Raw genomic sequence first — 24,746 nt, 5'->3', positions numbered from 1 at the left:
GTATCTCGTTCATTTCCTCAAGTCAAGTTCGTTTTAGCCATCGGAACAGCATTTAGGCCCCAATTTGGTTCTTTAATTTTGAATGTGGAAAATGGCCACACAGAGGTGGGTCTCTGGCAGTCCCATTGTGGTGCTGCCAACCTGTCTGTGTCCTAGAGCAGAGCTCTCTTTATAGGCCGCATAAATTAAATCAAACTATTTCTAAAGAGTCGTGGACATGGACACCGAAGAGGACGGTACCGCTGGGGTACATACTAAGAATGTATTTTTATTTGATAAGTAGCAGTGATTAAAACCAATTGAATTCTGCAGCAATGGACAGCAGTAGTAATTGGAATCACACTTACTGAATTCACCAACAATAAGGATCCATTATAGCCATTTACTGCATTCACCACCAATGAGGATCCATTATAGCCATTTACTGCATTCACCACCAATGAGGATCTATTATAGAGATTTGGATAACTTGCTCGACAATAAGGGGCTAATGCTGGCTAAAGCAGGAGACTAATGTTGTTAACTTCAGATGTCTAAGTGTACTGTGTATGTATTGTGTGAACAAGGTTTTGTTAAGAAAGCATGGATCAGTAGAACTCTAATGTAATCACATTCATGCAACCACAAAAAATATGAATCACCAGCAGAATCACAACACATGCAAAAATAACTTCAACAATTATATCAAGGATGGAAGAATGGAAACGGAAGTACTCCTCCAAAGCGAATGTGTCACCCAACCCAACCCATAATGTAGCTGAAACTGTGAACTTCAACAGCCAATGTCCAAAAAAGAAAATATGTGCCGCTACATAAGACAATCATAAGAACTGAGCTTGAAGAGAAAAATATCAGCTACTTCATTCTATGTAGGTTGGGATAGCCATATATAGCAACAGCATGAAATATTTCTGACTAGGGATTTTGAGTGCCAACGGTGCCTGTCATTTCTGAAATATAGACAAGATCTTCAACCTACATTTCACTTATTGAGGTTGAAACTGTCTCTCAAAGTCAAGTGGAAGGTGACATTCCATTCCGATTCTAAATGATGGTTCAGCAGTTAGCTAATCTAATGAAAGCCCTCTCTGTTTCCAGAGTGGTGTTGTCATGCCCTGACCTTAGAGAACCTTTTTATGTCTCTATTTGGTTTGGTTAGGGTGTGATTTGGTGTGGGCATTCTATGTTTTGTTTTCTATGATTTTGTGGTTCTATGTTTTGGCCGGGTATGGTTCTCAATCAGGGACAGCTGTCTATCGTTTGGTTGTGGGTAGTTAACTTTGTTTGTGCCACTAATGCCCTGTAAGCTTCACGGTTGTTTTTCGTTTATTGTTTTGTTGGCGACATTTTGAAATAAAAAGGAAAATGTACGCCAACCACGCTGCACCTTGGTCTTCTTCCAGCAACGGCCGTGACAGGTGCTTTATGTGCCGACATGGTTCCTTTAACATGCTAGGAATGCACCGGAAGACAAGGGGTTCAGTGGGCCAAACACACAAAAAGCCTTATTCAGTTTTCAGCACACCTTGATGTTGCATTTTGGACAGGAGTTCAAACAGGGAGAACTGTATTAATTATTGGTGTGGCAGAGTACAACGCTTTTAGTTACTCATCCATTTTAGTTGGAGCAGATTTTTCTCCGTGCTTTTTCCTAAGCTGGCTAAAATCCATCAATACCCTCATCAAAGGTTCCAGACTGAAGCATCCAACAGGGATAATGAATGTCAGTGTCTTCAAAGGACATGGAGAAAATATTCTCACGACAGCGGTTTAACGCACAAGGGGTTATTATTGTTGTATTGATTTACATAATTCACTTTGAATGAGGACCCTTTCAAAGGCTAGCCCTGGAATTCGTCTGGTGTGAGTCTACTCAAATCAGGAGTCACCACCACTGAAAAGGTGAAACAAAATAACTAATTGCAGGATTTTTTGACCTTCTGGCTGGCGCATGAACAGAAGTACACTGACACATCAGAGAGGTGATAACAGGCCGTACAAGTTCACAGTTTGTTTTAACGTTACTGCAGCTGACAGAAAAAATGAAATGTGTGAATGAGGACAAAATGTTGGTAATGTACACAATCACACAGACCCAACCACGCGCCTGAGCATCTGTCTAGCACTTGTGCCTTATTTGATGTTTAGATGGCAAACATTCTCACTGCATTGCAGGCACATATGCATTGTAAAGCTTTAATAGGCCTAAACTCTGGCACAGTGACACTGAACACACTGATTATGCCTGCATTATTGTTTGACTAAAGTGGTAGAGAGTGACCAGTAGAACTTTGATTCACAGAGATTGTAATCTGATGAATGTTTACATGACGCCATCACGTTCACATACAGTAAGCACTACTTAATCTACAGCTCTCGTCTGATATATATTATACATTTAGCATAACAAATGGAAGAGCGCACAAGACATCTGTAGCATAATAAGCATACCTATCTCTTTTGTGGATAGAAACCATATCCTTCAGACTGATGAAATATCCTGACGATGAGTTGAAATGGGCTGAGAAAATGAACAAGGAATATGGTTGACAGCACAAAGAAGGTGAAGGCGGTATTGGACGAGGTGGACGAGTTGCTGGAGTAAGCTATACTTACAGCAATGCTGTGGCCGAAGCCAGAGCCAGGCTGTGGGCTAGCAGCACTAATGTAGTTGCCCACACCGGAGTCCTGGCTGGGAGTGCCATAGAGGTCAGCCACGGGCCCGGGACTGTTGGTGCCGGGGAAGGCTCCGGGCCTGGCCTGGTTGGTGCCTGACGGAGGGGGGGAAGCGGGGGCGCCAAAATTGGGGTGATCAACGTAGCTATTTAGGACTGGTGGTGTGCAGAGATGGATAAAAGCTGAGTACGAGGCTGAGACCTGGCATGCACAGTGCGAGAGACTGTAAGGACACTGGTGAACTGCAAAACGACTAACTTGACCCTTACCTTAACCAAACCATTATCTTAAAGGGAAAATCCACTCAAAAACTATATTTTGATATTTTTTTCATTAGTCCACTTTTGATACAAACCCAAAATATCTTGCATGTCAGGAGTCAAGTTTTCAAGATGTTGGACTTCCAAGAAGCAAAGTGTCACCGGCCACATTATCATGATGACACAAAATACCAAAATGTAGTTTTTGAGTGGATTTTCCCTTTAATCTAATTTTAATCAATTCTGAAATTAAATATTGGTTTGCAAGTCAGGAGTGTCCRTATAGCCTTTTCCATGCACAGTAATACTGGGCTGGAAAACACAAAGGACAAAACTCAATACACTACAGTCAAACAGGAAATGATAACGTCAGAGAGGAAGAAGGAAGAGTGTTTATAGTTTACGTATACATTAATTAGGCTCAATGCTTTGTTCCCCAGTTGAAATTGAATGTAACGCAAGCAGAAATGTATTAATAATGTTTAAATGTGATGTTTGTATGAGGAGCCTGGTATAAACATATACAGTACCAGTCAAATTTTGAACACACCTACTCATTCAAGGGTTTTTCTTCATTTGTACTATGTTCTGCATTGTAGAATGAAATAACACATATGCAATCATGTAGTAACCAAAAAAGTGTTAAACAAATCAAATAATATTTTATATTTGAGATTCTTCAAAGTAGCCACCCTTTGCCTTGATGCCAGCTTTGCACACTCTTGGCATTCTCTCAACCAGCCTCATGAGCTAGTCACCTGTAATGCATTTCAATTAACAGGTGTGTCTTGTTAAAAGTTAATTTGTGGAAATTCTTTCCTTCTTAATGTGTTTGAGCCAATCAGTTGTGTTGTGACAAGGTAGGGGTGGTATACAGAAGATAGCCCTATTTAGTAAAAGACCAAGTTCATTTTATGGCAAGAACAGCTCAAATAAGCAACAAAATAAATTACAATCCATCATTACTTTAAGACGTGAAGGTCAGTCAACACGGAACATTTCAAGAACTTTCTTCAAAAGTTTCTTCAAGTGCAGTCGCAAAAACCATCAAGCGCTATGATGAAACTGGTTCTCATGAGGACCGCCACAGGAAAGGAAGACCCAGTCACCTCTGCTGCAGAGGATAAGTTCATTAGTTACCAGCCTCAGAAATTGCAACCCAAATAAATGCTTCACAGATTTCAAGTAACAGAACCATCTCAACATGAACTGTTCAGAGGAGACCGCGTGAATCAGGCCTTTGTGGTCGAATTGCTGCAAAGAAACCACTACTAAAGGACACCAATAATAAGAAGAGACTTGCTTGGGCCAAGAAACACAAGCAATGAACATTAGACAGGTGAAAATCTGTCCTTTGGTCTGAGTCCAAATGTGACATTTTTGGTTCCAACAGCCGTGTCTTTGTGAGACGCAGAGTAGGTGAACAGATGATCTACATATGTGTGGTTCCCACCGTGAAGCATGGAGGAGGAGGTGTGACGATGTGGGGGTGCTTTGCTGGTGACACTGTCAGTGATTTATTTAGAATTCAAGGCATACTTAACCAGCATGGCTACCACAGCATTCTGCAGCGATATGCCATCCCATCTGATTTGCGCTTAGAGGGACTATATTTGTTTTTCAACAGGACAATGACCCAACACACCTCCAGGCTGTGTAAGGGCTATTTTACCAAGAAGGAGAGTGATGGAGTGCTGCATCAGATGACCTAGCCTCCACAATCACCTGACCTGAACCCAATTGAGATGGTTTGGGATGAGTTGGACTGCAGAGTGAAGGAAAAGCAGCCAACAAGTGCTCAGCATAAAGTGCTCAGCATCAAGGCAAAGGGTGGCTACTTTGAACAATCTCAAATCTAAAATATGTTTTGATTTGTTTAACACTTTTTGGTTACTACATGATTCCATATGTGTTATTTCATAGTTTTGAAGTCTTCACTATTATTCTACAATAAAGAAAATAGTACAAATAAAGAAGAACCCTTGAATGAGTAGGTGTGTCTAAACTTTTGACTGGTACTATACATATGCAAAATGTATACATATTCTACAAGCCATCTGACCAGCTCCAACTAAACACGGTTTTAAAAGAAGATGTAATTCAGGATGCTCATGCATGACCAGTTTTCTACTTGTACGTACTCTAAGCATTCATATTCCATGCAAACTACAAAACAGCGTAGCGTTAAGACAGTGCGAGAGCTGTTCTATAAAGGGAAGATATGAAGGCTATCTCTCTACACAGCAGCTGAAGGAGCTCATCTCAAGATCCTATAGGAGGTAAAAACGTGTCAGAGGAAAAGTGAGCTGCCTCCCTCTCCTTATCACTTTTTTTACATCTCTCCGTCTCGCGCTGCGTCGTGCGTCCGCCAGCGTCAAATATGACTGCCAGTTCATGAATCCCACTTTCATACAATAAATTGCTGCGGGGATTTGGGCACAACACCCCCTATCTAATCAACACCTGTCGCTAGGAGAGGCCCTCTCTCTCTCCTCCTTTAAATATATGATGGTGATTATCTTTCCCTTAGTGCCAGGGGTATCAGGCCTAGCTGGTGCCTGACAGCCAGGAAATTACACAGGGTGTCCTGGGTAATGCCTGCTAAAAGACTGCATCATTGAGTCACATTTCCACAGCAGCCTCCCACCAAGCCCAGCCGGCCCTTCCACATAGAGCGAGAGAGAGCACATTAAAGAGCAGAGAAATGGAGCCCACCACCTGCCCTCTGCATATCAGAGCTCATCCAGAGAGAAAGAGAGAGAGAGAGAGAGAGAAAGAGGAGAGCGAGAGAGAGAGAGAAGGGAGCGAGAGAGAGAGAAGAGAGCGAGAGAGAGAAAATAGGAGAGAGGCGAGAGAAAAGAGAGCGAGAGAGAGAAGAGAGTGAGAGAGAAGAAAGAGAGAGAGAGAAGAGAGCGAGAGAGAGAGAGAGAAGAGAGAGAGGGAGAAGAGAGCGAGAGAGAGAGAGAAGAGAGCGAGAGAGAAGAGAGAGCGAGAGGGAGAAAAGAGCGAGAGAAGAGAGCGAGTGAGAGAAGAGAGCGAGCGAGAAAATAGAGAGAGAGAGAGAAGAGAGAAAATATATATATAGAGAGAAGAGAGTGAGAAGAGAGCGAGAGAGAAGAGAGCGAGAAGAGAAAGGAGAAAGAAAATAGAGAGAGAAGAGAGAAAATAGAGAGAGAGAGGGAGAGAGAAGAGAGCGAGAGAAGAGAGCGAGAGAAGAGAGGAGAGAGAAAATAGAGAGAGAGAGAAGAGAGAAAATAGAGAGAGAGAAGAGAGCGATAGAGAAAAGAGAGCGAGAGAGAAAAGAGAGCGAGAGAGAAAAGAGAGCGAGAGAGAGAATAGAGAGAGAAAGAGAGCGAGAGAGAAGAGAGCGAGAGAGAAGAGGCAAGAGAAAAGAGAGAGTGAGAGAGAAGCGAGCGCGAGAGAGAGAGAGAGAGAGAGAGAGAGAGAGAGAGAGAGAGAGAGAGAGAGAGAGAGAGAGAGAGAGAGAGAGAGAGAGAGAGAGAGAAAGAGTGAGAGAAGATAGAGAGAAGAGAGAGTGTGCGTGTGTTTAATGTATGACGGGCAGGGAAGATAGACAGCCACTATAACCAACTGACGAAAGTCTGAACAGCCAATCTAGATGACCTTGGCAGTGTATGTGAGGAAAACTACGGCTATAAAGCGAGAGGGGCAAAGAGAGCTAGACAGAATCTTTTGAAAAGTAGAACACGACGCCGGGGAGAAATCCCAGACCAATAACAATGGCAATTAAGAAATGAGAGAGCAGGAAATAAAAAAGAAAAGGGGAAGTAGAGGAACCATGGGGTTGGCTTAAATTGCTCTAATTGTTGTCTAGACCATTTGAGCCATTGCTGCTGTCAGCTCAGCACCAGGTGACCCTCTGTTTTAGTGTGTTGAAAAGACAAATTAAAATAAATAAAAACAAGAGCAGATATTAAAATTAAAAAATCTGGGGAACCTCGGATTTTGGCGAGGTCTGCTCATTTTTCTCTCCGAGCGCCACTCAGTGACACTCCTATTAATAAAGGAATATTAAATCAGTCTTTCCACTGCAGCTGGAAGCTTTTGCTTGGTGCGGATGTGGATTGAAAGGGAGGTCTATTAATGCGCTGGATCTGAAGACTCGTGAGGGTAAGGGTTATTAAAACCAGCTCAAGAAAGGAGACAGTCTAGATGAGAATGGAGGAGGATTTAGCCACACATTGTAATACGTGTCAAAATGAAATGTCAGTATAAACTAAGTGGGCTACGCTATACAGATACACCTCCATGGTCACCATAGATGATTGGATTGTGAAAGATGTTGTAAGGTGTAACTGTGCTCTCTAACAAGTGTCGTATGATAAAAAAAACACAATATTATCTATGGATATCCCTGTTTGGGAGCAGAAAACGCATATATACACACACACACACACCCCGACACACACCACATCAAATATTTCCTTCTCCCTCTAATAAGAGCGGATTAAATAATTAAATGACAAAGATAGAGTAGCCTCATTGTGAGGGAGAAATAAACAACTTCTCAGAGTGACACTGCTGCTTAGTATCAAGCAATGTTCCTGACTGGCTGCACTGTTCTTATCAGAGTGACCCAGTCCTAACATGGCTGTTTTAACCAATTACCCACTCTATCTCTGTTTATACAGCAGGCTAGATTCCTCATAATTGCTAGACTTTGCTGAATTGCACATCCCCCTGGCCGTTCCCATGTTGAACAGGATTTACGGTATTTAAACCCCACTGTCAGCCCCACTAATAACTACACATGATTTACGCTCATTGGAGCACAGTTGTGGGGTTAGAACACTATAGGTGATTTAAAAAGAATCTCATTGCAATAAAATGTAAGGGGCTTTCTGCTCCAGTCTAGATTTATCAAAGAAAATATGGCTTTAAGGGACCAACAAAAGAACTGGAAAAAGAAGAGTATGGTGTGTCTTTCTGAAGACTATATCATTCAGACTGGCTGTGCATGAACTATGATAACAGTAACCCATTCAATTCTTTGTTTCTTCTTCCCTCATAAAATACATTACATTCCAGCAACAAAACATTATCTCGAAAGATAATGTCAAGCCAACAGGAATAATTTGCCACAGAACTTTTACTCAACTTATTCATGATGATATTCACTATACTCAAATACAAGCATTGGGAGCTCAATTGGTGGTCACTCATTCTGTATGACAAATTCCTCATCAAGTTCTCTCTCTCACCTAAATGAGCAGTCTAAATACATATAAATTATGGTTCATCACCTTATATGAAAAAGTGATGCACTGTACCAACAAACAAGATGCATTGTGGGTAAGCAAGGGATGGAGATCAATATTTGAAGAGTGCGATAAGAATAAATAATAATGACCTTGCTACATCTTAAACAAAAACCGGTACTAACAATGACACTACTGTAATGTATGCTGAACTGAAAATGGGAAATAGGTATACATGTATGCCTACAGTACATTAGGTCACCATCACTGTGTGAAATAGGAACGGGGTGTTGGTCTTTCAGTCAGTCAACACACAGCCATCAGCCATGTATACATACATATTAAACTAAACATATTCTGAAGTCATTTCCAAAATCAGTGTTATGAGAGGCATGCAGGGTATAGCAGGCAACCCGCCAGGGGTGTTACGCTACAGTACACAGTGCATCACCTTCCTCTGATAGTTATTGTTTCCCTCTCTGTCTCTATAAACACCTTTATTTTCTCTCTTCATCACTCTCTTTTACACACTCTCTCTCTCTCTTTTACTTGCTTAATCTCTCTCTCTTTTACACACTCTCTCTCTCTCTTTTACTTGCTTAAATCTCTTACTCTTTAACACTCTGTATTACACTCTCGCTCTTTCTCTCTCTTTTACACTCTCACACCCTCACGCTCTCTTTTACACTCATTTTTTACACTCTCACACTCTTTTACACTCTCACTCACTCTCTCTTTTACACTCTCACACTCTTTTACACACTCTCGCTCTCTCTCTTTTACATTCTCACTCTCTCTCTCACTCACTCTCACACTCTTTTGCTCTCTCTCACTCTTTTACGTTCTCTCTCTCACATTCTCTCTCTCTCACACTCTCTTTTACACTCTCACATTCTCTCTCTTTTACACTCTCTCGCTCTCTCTCTCACACTCTCTCTTTTACATTCTCACTCTCTCTTTTACACTCTCTCTTTTACATTCTCACTCTCTCTTTTACACTCTCTCTTTTACATTCTCACTCTCACTTTTACACTCTCTCTTTTACATTCTCACTCTCACTTTTACACTCTCTCTTTTACATTCTCACTCTCTCTTTCATACACAACACACACACCACACACACACACACACACACACACACACACACACACACACACGCACACGCACACGCACACGCACACGCACACACACACACCTTCTGATAATTCCTAACTAGAGTTCATGAATCTGAATCTGAATGGCATCATTGACTGATTGAAGGATTGAAGGAGACGTTAGCGGGGTACACACCTGGGCTCTTAAAGGGGTCCGGGCTGTGCTGCAGGTGGTGCTGGAGGGGGGAGTTGCAGGCGGAGGTGGCATGATGCTCACTGTGCTGTAGCATCTGAGCAGCATGGGGCCCCAGGGAGCCAAAGTCGGCAAAGGAGCAGGGCGGCCCCCGCAGGTCACTGGGCCCGGCCCCGGAATAGAACCCATAATCTGGGAACCCTGAGAGATAGGAGTATAGTATAGGGAGGGAGGGAGGGAGGGGGGCGGGATGGGACGCATGTCCATCATCGTGGAAACATTTTACACAGTACTATAGTAACGTAATGGCTTTTTAAAGTATTTATGTTATTGCTATGTTGTTGTTGTTTTTCTGCATGGCATTGTGGTAAAGAGGAAGGCAAACTACAGCAAACATCCATGACTTGTTTTCTTCCTGCTTCCCCCCACCGCCCACCACCCCCCAGCTGCCCCACTGGCAGTGTGTGTGTGTGTAATGTGGTATGAGAGACTGGGTACAGGGCCACTACGTTACACACACACCAGCCCTGCTCCCTAACACTAGTGTAGCTGATGTGGACTCAGGCTAAAAAATTATGGTCAAAGAAAATCTTTAGCAGAATTTACAACAGGTCAGTTCATGTAATCTTCACTTGCTCGCTTCAAAACACACACACATAATAACTGTGTGAAATACACACACTAAGAGCTCAAGAGTGAAAAATAACCAAAATGAGATTCTCCTAAAATAAGCGGGAGAATGATTAAGGAAAATCTATTATTCATGTTTGGGCTTCTGCTCATAAATCAATAAGATTAGAACAGCAATTCCTCATTCATTTTAGATCCGACACGGGCAAGATTCCACAATGTACTGGACTACTGATGTGGTGGAGAGGAGAAACAGACACACGGCATTTGTTAACTATAAAGCTTATGTCCCCACAGCTCCGTACCGTTGACACTCAGCACACTCACAGAGAGCTGCATTATCTGTGTAAATGGATTGTACTTAAAGAATATTATGCTTTTGTGTTTTTATATTCGTTTTGTTTAGTTTCAGTTAGTTTTCAGACCTGATTTGCAAGTTTCTATTCAGTTATAGTTGTATAAAAATATTTATATTTCGTTTTTATATTATTTTGTTTCAAAAAATGATGTGTCACTTTCATAGGGTATACATCAGGGGCGTGTTTAGCCAGACGCAACGTTTTGGAATGTTCAGATAGAAATAGCCTATGTAGAACAAACATGCCTCTTTGATATGTAGAATAAGGAATCACATCAGCTCTATTCATGGCATTTCTATCTGCAACGTTCGAGACTGTTTGGCAACTAAACATGGCAAAGGTCTTGTGTCAGTCATTAGATTAGGTTAGGTTTAAATTATGAAGTAAATCTCAATGTGACTTGGATTTAAAAGGAATAGTACAGAGACTGGTACAAAAAAATATGGTGTAAGGAAACTCTCTCTCGCCCATGTTTACACCAATACAATACTTTTTAACTTTAGTATGTAAGGAGAATCAAGTTAGCTACCTAGCTGATTTTGTTAGCTAGTGACAGCTGGTGATAGTGATGCACAAGCTAGGATTATTTAAACATTGCCATCAACTAGCAGCATTTACCTGCCATTTAGTACTTGAAAAGCCCACTAGATTGTTGGCCAAAGCTTAGAATTTATTAAAACTCAAACTCCACATATGGAATCATGTAGTAACCAAAAATCAAATCAAAATATATTTTATATTTGATATTCTTCAAAGTAGCCACCCTTTGCCTTGATTACAGCTTTGCACACCCCCTGTATATAGCCTTGTTATTGTTATTTAATTGTTGCTCTTTAAATATTTGTTATTTTTCTATTTTATTTAAAAAAAATGTATGTATTTAATTACATTTTTATGTATTTATTGTTTACTTCAGTTTACTTAGAAAATACTTTCTTAACACTTATTGTTTCTTAAAACTGCATTGTTGGTTAAGGGCTTGTAAGTAAGCATTTCACTGTAAGGTCTAAACCTGTGACAAATAACATTTGATTTGATTTGATTTGTTGCCAGTGGCGACCTGTCATTCAGGGCAGGTGGATTTGTGTTGTCAGTGGCGACCCATCATTCAGAGCAGATGGGACAGAGCCTGTTTTGAGCCCCACCTGTTTATTTGTTATTTTTTTCCTGTTTTGCATGTTATTTTGGCATTAATTTGTGTCACATATCAGTTTGCAAACAATGTAAAAACACATTTATTGAGTAAATAAAGCTGCATGGTATCTTTTTTGCTTTCTTGAGTAAGGCAGCTCCAAAATGTAGGTGTTTCAGCCTAGCTCAGTGCTTTCTGTGGTGGTGGGGCAGCCAGCGGAAAATACAGAGAGTAGGAGCTGGTAATGTTCTCTAGTTGCGCCGTAATTGGCGCAGTGTTCTGTTACTCATGGGGACACTACGTCACTGCAAAATCTACAGGGAGAGCTTGAAAATTCAAGCCCCATGGATGCTGCCATAGTTACATTAGAAGTGCCCATCCAAGAAGGCTCAAGGTCATTGGTCACAGATAAAATGACGTCTAATCACGTTATATCTACCGTAGCTTTGATTGGACTGATCATGTCAGCATCATACTTAAAAATCTAGCAGTCATCATCATGAATCAAGTTGACAATCTATGGCAAATCCTTTTCAATCCTTGTCATATGAAGAGATATTATGAAGAGAGATTATAGATAAAATGTATCGGTGCTCATCGGCCATTGGACATAAACATTACACAACAAGTTGGAAATCACAAATTCAACAATGAGTGGTTTAGAAGGAATCAGTGGCTAACTGCAAGCATTGCAAAGCAATCACTAGCCTGCTATTCAGTGGAGTGGATGTGTGGTCCAAATCTGGTTTTAAGGGTCTCTTTTCAAAGCTTAAAAGGATAAACATTCGACATTGGCCATGCTGTCAATCCAGCATGACTTCTGCCGCGTTCAAAACAACTGGAAACTCAAAACTGGGAAATCTCAGACTTCAGTGAGTTCAAGACAACTGGAAACTCTGAAGAAAAATAAATTGCTCCAACTGGGAAAATACATTTTGAACGGTCATTCAAGTCGGAATTCCAAGTCGGGAACTTGGCCTCTTTCTAAAGCTCCGACCTGAAGATCACTGACGTCATGATTCAACCTTGTTTTTCCCCCCAGAGTTCCCAGTTTTCTTGAAAGCACCATAAATCAAGAGAATGCCAGACTTTGATGATAAAGTTTGACAACAGAATTTGCCCACGAAGGACCGCCGCGCCACCTTCCTGTTCAAGTGAGCACAGCACAACAAGATGAGTCCAAAAATGCCTTGTATGCTGTTGCATAAATGATGTAATATGCCAGGGAGATATGTATACTTAGCTAACAAAGTACATTGTGCATCACCCTAGTAATTTGGTCCCCTTTCGCCTCATAACTTAGCCCACTGTTCTAACTTGGTTGTGCACATGTAGCCTATTTTAGAAAAATGTAATCATCGAACATTGTAAGAGCTTTCATTGTCTGCTTATATGCTCCCTTTATTTATCTTACGGTTCTGACTTGGTGTACAGGGAGAATACTGTAAGAACGGCCCATGTTCTGAATTCTGTCGCTGTACATTTCAAAAGTGCTGAACAAATAGTTATATTGACTATGTCCGTCTTAGCTAGCTCATTAATGTCTTAATCGAAATTACGGATTCCCTCTTATCCGCTAGTCGTCCCCTTATTCCATAATTTATACATCACAATTGTCAATAGAAACCTCATTTGTTTAAGCAAGTCAGCCATATCAGCGTTGTTTTTTAAAAAGGCAGTAAATGAGACTGTTTCGCTGCCAGACAAGGCTCCGCTGATAGCCAGGTGTAGCACTGGTAAGGTGTTGGGACTGCTGTTGGGACTCTGCTGTTGGGACAGCTTTATGTAGGCCCTAATAGTTTGTGGGCACCATTTGGCACCGTTATAATGCAGTTAATTAATTGTTTAGTGTTGTGTAAAGGCTTTTTTGGCATGCATCTAAAACAATTTTTTTTTTTGCCCCACCAAGATTTACATACTAAAATTGCCACTGTAAATACTAAATAGCTTTTTATGATTTGTTTTCATATTAGTTTCAGTTTACTATAATAACCTTGCTGCTTAAACACATCACTCGTGGGGCAGAACAATGTGTTGACATGGACCACAGGTCTCCTGACTCATGTGTTGATAAAAACCTATCTTTGCACACTGACATTACTGTACTTAGCCTGCGGTACTTATCTAGCCTTTGCTTTTCAAATCCAAATGTACTCATTCACTCTACTGACTGGCCAAAATAACGAAACATACTTTCACTTCATGTAAAAAAAAAGTTGTTTTATTTAACCTTTATTTAACTTGGCAAGTCAGTTAAGAGCACATTCTTATTTACAATGATGGCCTACATGTATGCAGTGAATGAAGGCCTACAGGTATGCAGTGAATGTCGGCCTACATGTATGCAGTGAATGAAGGCCTACATGTATGCAGTGAATGTCGGCCTACATGTATGCAGTGAATGAAGGCCTACATGTATGCAGTGAATGTCGGCCTACATGTATGCAGTGAATGTCGGCCTACATGTATGCAGTGAATGTCGGCCTACATGTATGCAGTGAATGTTTGTGGAGACAAACGAAGACAGATGTCTAAAAAGTTGAGGAGATGGAAGACAGAGAGAGAGAGCGGTTCAGGATGCGCCGGCCCTCTCCACTCCTCCGCATCTCTCCAGAAGAGGGGGATGCCCACTCAAGCAAGGCGTTTTTAATCATTTAAGGAAGGAAACAAAACATACACACACACACTTAGGTTTTAATAAACGTTTTATGTGAGCGCTAATAGCCGGGTGTCCTTGAGGTTCAAAGTGATTTCTGAGCTCCCCTCTAATTAGCCGTCCCGTTCTGTTTCCTCTCTTCTTCCTAATTAGATCTTTAACAACAAACAAATGAAGACCTTTACAGAGCCATGCCACCAACACCCACATTAGTTCCCACTGAGGAGGAGGCCTCTGCCTGGCCCCTTCCCTTTGACTGTCTGTTCCCCTCACAGGCCACCCGCCATGATGCCAGCCTGCAGAAGCATCCCCCTAAATACAGACTAGGGAGAACAACCTGGCAGGAACGACAGGGAGACAAATACAACATTAACACTCTCGCACACAGACACTTACAACAAACACACCTGGCGGCTTTGTTTGCACTGACATGGAAAATGAGTCCTTGGCTGCCGGTGTCCCGGGTGCCGTGAACGTCTCATCTAACAAAGCACGGCAAAATGACTTGTATTATTCAGGGAGATCATGATACCACTATCTATGGAAAATGTGGAATAAAATGCAGGTAAAAAGCTCCCGTTTACAGACTACAGAATATTGATTATTGTGCTAAGCTAATTCTCCTTTCTGTGCATGCAAATGATTAACTTTGAGTGTATGGAAGTGAAAAACGGAGCGGAATGAAACAGCAGCATTGTAGAGATCAAGGTTGGGACAATAATGGCAGGGCTCTGCTGTTCCTATAGCGACGCATGTGATGGAGAATGTATTTGTTTTTTATTATTATTTATTTATTTGGTAGTTGTTGTCATCTATGCCTCCTTATCTATTTATTTTTTAAATAAATAAAGCATTTCTAATTACAGTACCTCATAAAATGAGAGAAAAAACTCTATTACAACAGTTGTATCAACTCCCAACCACCGCCCTAACATGGACAGTGTTCAGCAGCCGGTCTCTAGCATGGCCAGACAAATGTGTTGGAGCTGTGGAACATCTGCAGGGCCCCTCCCTGGCTGCAGCCTCAGCACGTCCCCAGCAGCAGAGCTGACACCTGGTGAGACTGGGCTGACTGGAGCTCTGGAGAAGTGTCGTGTCAATGCTACTACCATTAGGGAGACCCCATCTGGGAACACCACTACAGAGCCAATGGGTGGATGACATGACAGAGGCCAAACACAGGCTCTATCTAGTTCTCTAGTCCTCTAGTCCATTACACATAACGACATGACAGAGGCTAAACACAGGCTCTATCTAGTTCTCTAGTCCATTACACATAACGACATGACAGAGGCTAAACACAGGCTCTATCTAGTTCTCTAGTCCATTACACATAATGACATGACAGAGGCTAAACACAGGCTCTATCTAGTCCTCTAGTCCATTACACATAACGCTCCACAACATGTATCAAAGGGTACAAACATGAAATAAACCAACAAATTAATAAATAAATAGCCCTTTTGATGAGATGTTAGGAAACATAGAGGTGATTTGTTGCTGCAGGGAATCATTGTGCTGTGCTTTCCCTTCAGTGGATGTTAATGTGAGGCCAGGAAAACCCTTAAACAATAGCGATGGCCAACAATCATTGTACACTATAGTTACATCATCACATTCAGTAACATAGGGCCACTATAGTCGCCCAAACACCCCCTGTGGTGTGACAACCATGATACAGTCTCCTATTTCAGTATCATCTATTAAAAACAAGAATTACAAAATAATATAGTAATAACAAACGATCAAGACTAGGTGGCCTTTCTCTCCAACATCCTACCAAACACACACCTTCTTAATTGGGGGGGCCATTACTCATCTCCACAACAAATGTATGTGGCTCTGGGTTGCCGTGGCAACGGGATGGGGACTATATAGGCTCAGGAGTGGATCTTTGAGGGAGCGTTCCCATTTATGATTATAATCGCCCTCCTCTTCTCTTCTCCCCAGCATGCCGTGTGTATGGAGGACGGATGAAGTCCATTCTGACCACTTCCATTATGGTCATCACCATTACTGTCAAAATCGCTGTCATCATCCTCTTCACAAGTCTGTTTACCAGTCTGTTTATCTACATGAGCACCTCCAGTCAAGATTTTAATTTCATGTTTCAACAGGTGCTTTCAAAACTTTTGAAATGCTGATAATGTCACGGAGAATGCTAACATGTGCTTCCGCTTTGTGTCATGATGAATGAAAAGCCCTTTCGTTAACATGTCTGGGTCTACTGCCAAGCCTGTCGTCTAAACGTTGTGCCTAATGGAGAGAGAAATGCTTAACACCTGTCCTGTCAGCAACATTATTCACACTATTGTGTGTTGATGTTAGCGAGAAAAAACAAAACATTTAAAAAGCTCTTCCATAGAAAGATAGTGGAAGAGTTGACAAGTGGCCTGGAGGACTGGTGCCAACCTTGGAAATAACATTTCACACAATCACCTGCCTCAGGCCACACTGTCAGAGGCACTGGATCCATTTGAGAGGGCCCCAGAGAGTGTGTGTGTGTGTGTCTATTTTCTCAAACAAAACCCTGTCTCATTCAGTCACGCACACTGACCTTGCAAGTACACACCTGCACACACACATGTACAAACCCATTCAGGCAGGCACAAGTGTGCACGCATGTGTAGGCACAGAGCAGTGCAGATCTCTTCAGAAAAAGTGAATAATACACTTGTCAAATGTGCTTCAAAATTAGCTTTGAATTTCAGAGCATCTGCAATTAGCTCCATTTCCACCTAAGTCATTTGAAAAGATGAGGCTCTCTTTCTGTTATGCCTGGAGTGGCTTTCAGTCCCCGTCTCAAACACCATTTCTTAACGGAATAGGTGACTAATTAACAAAGGACAAGTTCTTTTCAGCCTGCGATGGCAGTTCATAAATAATTGCTAGATAATGGCTCCTCATTTTGTGCTCTGATAGGCTGGCATAATGATAGTTACTAGATGATATATTATGGATGTTCACAGGCAGAGGAGTGCTGCCATCCATCCACAGACACAGCGCTACAGCCCTTATATCTTCATTCAACACGCTTTCACATCCTCAGACCACATACACACACAAACACACACACATATACGAACACACACTTTCGTGCATCACAGGCAAACAAACACCATGAGAATAGAAGGAGGACTGTTGGTAGAGAACTGTTGGTAGAGAACTGTTGGTAGAGAACTGTGGGTAGAGAACTGTTGGTAGAGGACTGCTGGTAGAGGACTGCTGGTAGAGGACTGCTGGTAGAGGAGCAGGGTAGAATTGGGCAGACACATATATCTATCTTCATCATGCGGGGAGACAGGCGTCGGAGAGCTACGTGGTTCATTTTCACACCCTCTGGGCTCTGGGTAGGGGAGTCGGGGTGGCCTAGTTTGAGTGAACAGTCTGTTTTCCTTTGGAGTGATTCTGACATAGCTGTCCATCAGGGGGTGGGAAGGGGGGATGTTATAGAGATGGGGGGAAGCTCGACCCATATAGGAGAGAGAAGGCAGAATGGACAGGAGATTTCAGATTATTGTTACTGATTGAGGGATGGCGATCACCGGAATGGAATGATCACCTGCAGCTCTAGAGGGAGGGGGAGAGAAGGAGGTACTGTAAGACGGGTAAAGAGACGCTAGCGTCTCGTTCCATTCTCCTCCGACTCAACCTCACTTTCCAGACACGTCCCCTCAACAAATGACAAGGGAATACTAAATTATCCAGTGGGCATGTTTAGGCTGCATTTAGAACTGAGGTCAGTCACTGGTTGGACCAGTGTGTCAGCTGCCTGGGACACATGAATAGAAATCATGTCCCAGAGTGCCACACAGCTTCAGCTCAGAGCTGTTGCAAATCACATCAATGTCGTAATCACACAGGAGTCTGCCTAGAGGAAATGACCAAACCTTCTGTGTATAATAATGAGGAAATACATTTAGCCTCAAACGCTCCAGTTCCCTCCTAGATACCAGCTTTTGAGCTTGTCATCAAGAACAACCAGCGACCAACAACTATCATGCAGATACGGTAAGTGAATCATGGATACCATGTCAGCTTGCAGCAGTACATACAAGAACACAGAAAACAACAGTAGCTAGTAGTGATGCACCGGTATGACATTTTCGGCCGATACCAATATCCAATATTTTCCTTGACAAAAAATCTGATACCGATAACCGATATTAAACATTTTAGTGGCCTATTAATCATTCTAGTACAGTTAAATAGTTAACACACACACATGTACACAGTGGTCTAAGACACTGCATCTCAGTGCAAAAGGCGTCACCACAGTCCCTGGTTCGAATCCAGGCTGTATCACATCCGGCCGTGATTGGGAGTCCAATAGGGCGAAGCACAATTGGCCCAGCGTTGTCCGGGCCGTCATTGTAAACAAGAATTTGTTCTTAACTGACTTGCCTAGTTAAATAAAGTTTACACACACACCACACTATTTTGTTGGCATTTACGTATGTCTCCATTACCAGTAAAACATGATCAAAACCTATTTCTTTCACTTACTTGCTGTGCTGTTTCGTTGTTCATTTGTTCAGTCGTTTCATTCTCAACCACGATTTCTATGTAACACCGTTTGGGTCTTTGACGTGTCAAATAACACTATTTGATGTGTCAAATAAGCTTGTTGACCAATCAGGACCTGAACAGGACTGCACATCACATAATAATGCGTTCATAAATTTTTTACGTAGTTATTACACATTGATTACACTATCACTCAGGTCATTTTGCAGGGCTCTGGCAGTGCTCCTCCTTGCACAAAGGCGGAGGTAGCGGTCCTGCTGCTGGGTTGTTGCCCTCCTACGGCCTCCTCCACGTCTCCTGAATGTTACTGGCCTGTCTCCGGTAGCGCCTCTCCATGTCTGGACACTACGCTGACAGACACAGCAAACCTTCTTGCCACACGCTCGCATTGATGTGCCATCCTGGATGAGCTGCACTACCTGAGCCACTTGTGTTGGGTTGTAGACTCCGTCTCATGCTACACTAGAGTGAAAGCACCGCAGCATTCAAAAGTGACCAAAACATCAGCCAGGAAGCCATAGAACTGAGAAGTGGTCTGTGGCACACACCTGCAGACCCACTCCTTTATTGGGGGTGTCTTGCTAATTGCCTTATATGTTCCACCTTTTGTCTACTTCCATTTGCACAACAGCATGTGAAATGTATTGTCAATCAGTGTTGCTTCCTAAGTGGACAGTTTGATTTCACAGAAGTGTGATTGACTTGGAGTTACATTGTGTTGTTTAAAGTGTTTCCCTTTATTTTTTTAGAGCAGTGTAGTTTGTTTAACAAGAACATTTGTGGAGTGGTTGAAAAACGTGTTTCAATGACTCACACCTAAGTGTAATGTAAACTTTCCGAACATCAACTGTATGTAAACTTCTGACTTCAACTGTAAGGTAATGCACGGGTAGCTTTGACATCAGTTTTTAACATCGCCGTTAAACTAGACATCGGCCGATATCGATGTTGACATTTTTAGCTAATACGGTCGATTCCGGATATGTTACCGATAATATCGTGCTCCCAGTAGCTAGTATCTATGAACTACGTCCACCACTAACATGACCCTCACAGGTGGCAATGCACTAAAAGTCAGACTTATACATAGTACAGGGATCAGGGAACAACAGGAGGAACAGACATACGTGACAGAAAGGTTGTATCTTGGTACATAAAAACACTCTACATCTAATAAAGACAGGATGGAAGGGGAGAGAGAATGAAAGAAAGACCATAGAGTGAGAGCAAGACAGAATATATGCAAAGAGGAAGAAGAGATGAGAAAGCTAGTTTATAACAGAGAGGGGAAGGATGGAGGGAGAAGAGGACATAGTCAAGGAGGAGTGAGGGGGTAAAGTAGGGTGTGAACAAACCTTCTGGCAGGCAGGCAGAGTGCACCCAGGGGAGTGTGTGAGTGAGCAAGAGAAGGAGTGTCCCAGTTCAGGACAAGTAGGCTCTCTGCAAGGCCCAACCAAGTCAGGAGACAGAACCAACTGGGTCTACATCACCACCAATTCCCAAACTCCATCGCTCCCAATCTCCTGTATGTCCTTTTACCAGTGTACCTCTAAGCACAAAGGGTTTTTGATTGGTTTTTTCTTCCTTCACGGAGTGTGTGTGTGTGTGTGTGTGTGTGTGTGTGTGGGTGGTGTTGTGTGTGTGGTGTGTGGTGTGTGGTGTGTGTGTGTGTGTGTGTGTGTGTGTGTGGTGGTGTGTGTGTGTGTGTGTGTTGTGTGTGGTGTGGTGTGTGTGTGTGGTGTGTGTGTGTGGGTTTTTTCCTTCACTATGTCTCTCACAGACATTTCCACTGTCTACCAACAGCACCTTTGGTTTGAGTTTGATCTACACTGCTGGTCTTCTGCACTAGACAACTTTGAAGCAGGCCATGTTCTATTAGAAGAGTGTGGTCATCTATAAGCACATTCTGCTCCGGTTTAATAACTTCAAAACAGAAGAATCTGACATGAAATTGTTCCAGACTTTGCTTTGAGAGATTTATTGGTGAAAGGGGAAAATAATATCATGAAATCTTAATCTAGATAAAGAACGGCATCATGATCTGAGGATTGCGGGTGGATCAAATGTGTATTTCTCGTCTTAAACACTATTGTTTTCTAGCAGCAGATCCAACTGATTAGCAGGTCCAACATCCCTACACCCCTATAGCACTGCTCCCTCTATCAGATGAAATAATATTTAATCTAGACCATGATACATTAGGGCACGTCAGGGGGAGGCTGGGTAGGCCTGGGGGACCCCTGGGGGGCTAAGAGGGGGTATCCTGTACTGACACGCGTGTGTTTGATGGGTAATGTGTTAACATCTTCCTCAGGTTTCACTGCCTTGTCACCCTCTCCTTTTTTCAATTGCAATTCAAAACCCATGTCTATAGTTAAGTATTGAATATTGTGATAGCTTATGTTTCAGGTTAGGTCAAATTATCTTTTGTATAAATAAATAATCTGTCATAACAACAGCCTAACAGGATCCCATACAGGGTCCTTTGTAACCTACTGGTGCTCTGTGAACAGAACCAGTTGTATGGAACAGATTTGCTTCGAGGACCTACATCTGCAAACATCTGCTGAATCACTTCAAAACATTCAAACACATGACTGTCTTGTTCTTGATGATGAGTGAGTTACAGTAACAACACAGAACCTGAGCCAATGGCAGGAGGGCTCAGCCATTAGTATGTCATTATTACTGTGAGAGCCATCCTTTAGCATCACATAAAAAATAGTTAGCATGGTGGCTAAACTACCCAAATACAAGTATATATGAAAATTCCATCTGCTCAATCACTTCAGACAATATCTTTGCAGAGGGGCGTGGGTAAACTCATGTCTCTTGGTAGTAAGTACTAGATGAAGTTGCAGGGAAAGGTCAAGTCTAAATGTCAGCCCTGTGGGCCCTGTTGGTCCCTGGCCTTCCCTTCTGGTTCTCCGTGAGCGTGATAGAGTGACAGAATCATCCAGGAGACAGTCAGTGGAAGAGCTGGAGCAACATACTGTACTGTAGCCAAGGGCTAGCTCTGTTACTGGCTCTCTGACTCGCCAAACTCAGCTTAGCTGTATTGCCTAGGCCAGCCCTGCACTAACTTGGATAAACCCAGTCTAGTCTAACCATAGCCTTTATACTTGCCCCTGTCCTCATCCCCCAGACTCACCTAGGATATAAGGCATCAAAGTATCTGCTTTTGATTTCTCATATCAGGTGTGTGTGTGCGGTGAGTGTGTGTTAGGCTGAACCTCCAACCCTAACTGTCAGAGTGCAGCCCAGCACCACACTGCTTCCAGGGGCCAGGCGTTCTGACAGCCAATTAGAGTGTCCGATCATTTTCCCTCGCAGCCAAAATGCCATCTGTCAATTCCAGCCTCGCCGCTTGTTTTTCTCCAGTGTTTATTTAGCTATATATTGCTGTGTCTGTGGACAAAGTCAGTGTGATTGATTAAGCTATCGTACTAGCCAATCAATGGCCAGGGAATAGAAAAAGTCAACGAGGGAGCCAATTTAAGCAGGACTCAGGAATCTGGACACTCATGATGCTGGCTTGGTTATTTAGAGACTGGAAGGTCTTATAGGGGCAAGCCGTATCCTAACTTGAGATTTGTGTGGAAGTCAGATTTTTAGTAAACTAATCGATATCAATAGGCACATCAGCACATGCTGATTTCAAGTTAGGAGCCTTCTCTGATAGAGGTGTATGAGTGATATGACCAACACATGAGAAATCAACATCCTGCTYCCTGGATCTGCAGTCACATATTGTACTGTGGARKTACATTACAGTAGGTAGCATTTCTACCTATCAAACACAGAGCTGGCAGGTATAGTAGCTCTGTAACAAGACAACTAAAGACTGCTAACCTGGTCCTATCCTCATCCTCTGTCCATTCTATCCAGTGCAGAGGCAAGTGAGGAGAGAACGGGGAGTTTAGTATGCTCTTTCTTTCCTCTCTTGTCTATTAAGAGAGTGTGAGTGTGTATACAGCAGGTGTGAGAGGAGTTTTCGGTGGCTAGTGAGAACAGAGCATGGAGCGTAGCAGTAGCCACACAGAATACCGACAGAGCGTTTACCTGCCCCTGCGTTCTGCTGGTATGCCATGTAGCCACCTCTTCCACGGGCCCCCCTACCTGAGCCACGCACCTGTCTCTTATACACATCTAGATGTGTATAAGAGACAGGTGTGTGTGTGTGTGTGTGTGTGTGTGTGTGTGTGTGTGTGTGTGTGTGTGTGTGTGTGTGTGTGTGTGTGTGTGTGTGTGTGTGTGTGTGTGTGTGTGTGTGTGTGTATGCAGCAGGTGAGAGAGGAGTTATCGGCGGCCAGTGAGAGCAGAGCATGGATCGTAGCAGTAGCCACACAGAATACCGACAGAGCGTTTACCTGCCCCTGCGTTCTGCTGGTATGCCATGTAGCCACCTCTTCCACGGGCCCCCCTACCTGAGCCACGCACTGCCGCCACTGCCGCTGCCGCCACCGGTCCATACGCCGTCGCTGGGAAGCCTGGGGGACAGATGGGGACAAGGCATCAGTGTGTGTGGGAGAGAGAGTGTGTGTGAGGGGTCGGATTGTGTGAAAGAGATTGAGTGTGTGTGTGACTGTGTGTGTACGGGGAGTAGGGTTGTGTGAGAGAGAGTGCATGTTTTTGTCTGCGTGTATGGGTTGGAGGTTGGCTCGTGTGAGAGAGAGCGACTGTGAGTGTGTGTTAGCGTGTGTATCTCTCTATATGCCCAGTAACTGGGATTAGTTTTGGATTAGCAAGTGACATTGCTTTCTAACATGAGGAAAAGACGAGTGAGGGAATCTTCTAGTTGGCAAGCTGTATCAGGTGGAGGGACCAGTCTTCCAGATCCTCAAGAACAGGAAATATTGTTTCACCAAATGTTTCCAAGTGTTAACTTGGAAACATAACCAACATCATGCACCATAAAGACCGATATGGACATTTGGAACACGCTCGCACACTTTGTAGTCCACTTAAGTCATTTATCTCGCTGGCTTCGTGCGCACTGTGCAGAGGAAGGGAGGAGGGAGGGAAAGAGAAAGCCGTAAAGTCGGGAGAGCGAATCAGCCGCAGTTGTCAGCCGGCGAGGTTTATGCCTTGGAACTCAACCAATCAGAGGGATAATTTGGTCTCCAGGCAGCGTGAACGGCTGTTGCAGCCCCGGCGGACCACTGGGCCTGGGGAACGAGGGAGGAACAGGAGGATGGAGGGATGATTTGTGGAAGAAAGGTGACTCTGGGTAAACTTGGCATTATTATGGGTCTGGGCATCTGAGATCCATCGCTTGGTTCTGAGTGCCCTTTGGGTGGAGGTTGGCTGGGACAGGAGGACACAGGTTGAGGAGATTCTAGATAGAGGAGAGGAGAGTGTGCATATTTAAATGTTCCTTGCTTTAAAGTGTTACAGCATTGTTCCCAATATTCATAATACAATGAGGCTCAATTGTCTGTGGCTTGAAAGCACACAAGTATTTTTCTGCTCTTCATTATCTCTTTCCCTGTCAATTATCTAACTTGCCAACGAATACAACAAAGAAGACGTCTCCACAGCATTCTACAAAGATCCTTACGTGCAGTATGCACTCAGTTAAACAATGCATAGGCCAGTCAATAGGTAGACTGTGGACAATAGCCTTCTAATGTACATCTTTGTGGTTACCTATTCACACAAAGAAGAGGGAGTTGCAGTTGGCCAACTATTCAGCTACTGTTTAGGCTTTGATAAGCAACGGTAACCAGTAAAGTGGTTCGCTTTGTCAAAAATACAGTTGTAGCCTTTGATAATAAAGGGAGATTGGGAAAGGGTTTTTAGTAAAGTTGAGCATGAACATGGCTGAGAGCTGCTGTGTCTGTGTGTGAGTGAGTGAATGAGTGAGTGAGTGAGTGAGTGAGTGAGTGAGTGAGTGAGAGAGAGAATTAGAGAGAGAGAGAGAGAGAGAAAGAGTGAGTGTGAGAGAGAGAAAGAGTGAGTGTGAGAGAGAGAAAGAGTGAGTGTGAGGGAGAGAGAGAG

General features: G+C 43.0%; 1 protein-coding gene across 1 annotated transcript in view; it reads right to left on the bottom strand.

Annotated features, from left to right (window-relative positions):
• LOC111982717 (RNA-binding protein Musashi homolog 2) overlaps positions 1–24,746 on the bottom strand; it is a 76,826-nt gene that overhangs the window by 7,488 nt on the left and 44,592 nt on the right. Inside the window, exons 4-6 of the mRNA XM_070433876.1 lie at positions 23,174–23,236; positions 9,446–9,643; positions 2,617–2,771 (exon numbers count right to left, since the gene is read on the bottom strand). Of these exons, the coding sequence (XP_070289977.1) occupies positions 2,617–2,771; positions 9,446–9,643; positions 23,174–23,236 (416 nt within the window). The remainder of the gene's footprint in view (positions 1–2,616; positions 2,772–9,445; positions 9,644–23,173; positions 23,237–24,746) is intronic.

The sequence above is a fragment of the Salvelinus sp. IW2-2015 genome, linkage group LG22 (assembly GCF_002910315.2).
Source record: "Salvelinus sp. IW2-2015 linkage group LG22, ASM291031v2, whole genome shotgun sequence".
Taxonomy (NCBI): Eukaryota; Metazoa; Chordata; class Actinopteri; order Salmoniformes; family Salmonidae; genus Salvelinus; species Salvelinus sp. IW2-2015.
This window is presented reverse-complemented; position numbering and strand designations above follow the sequence as displayed.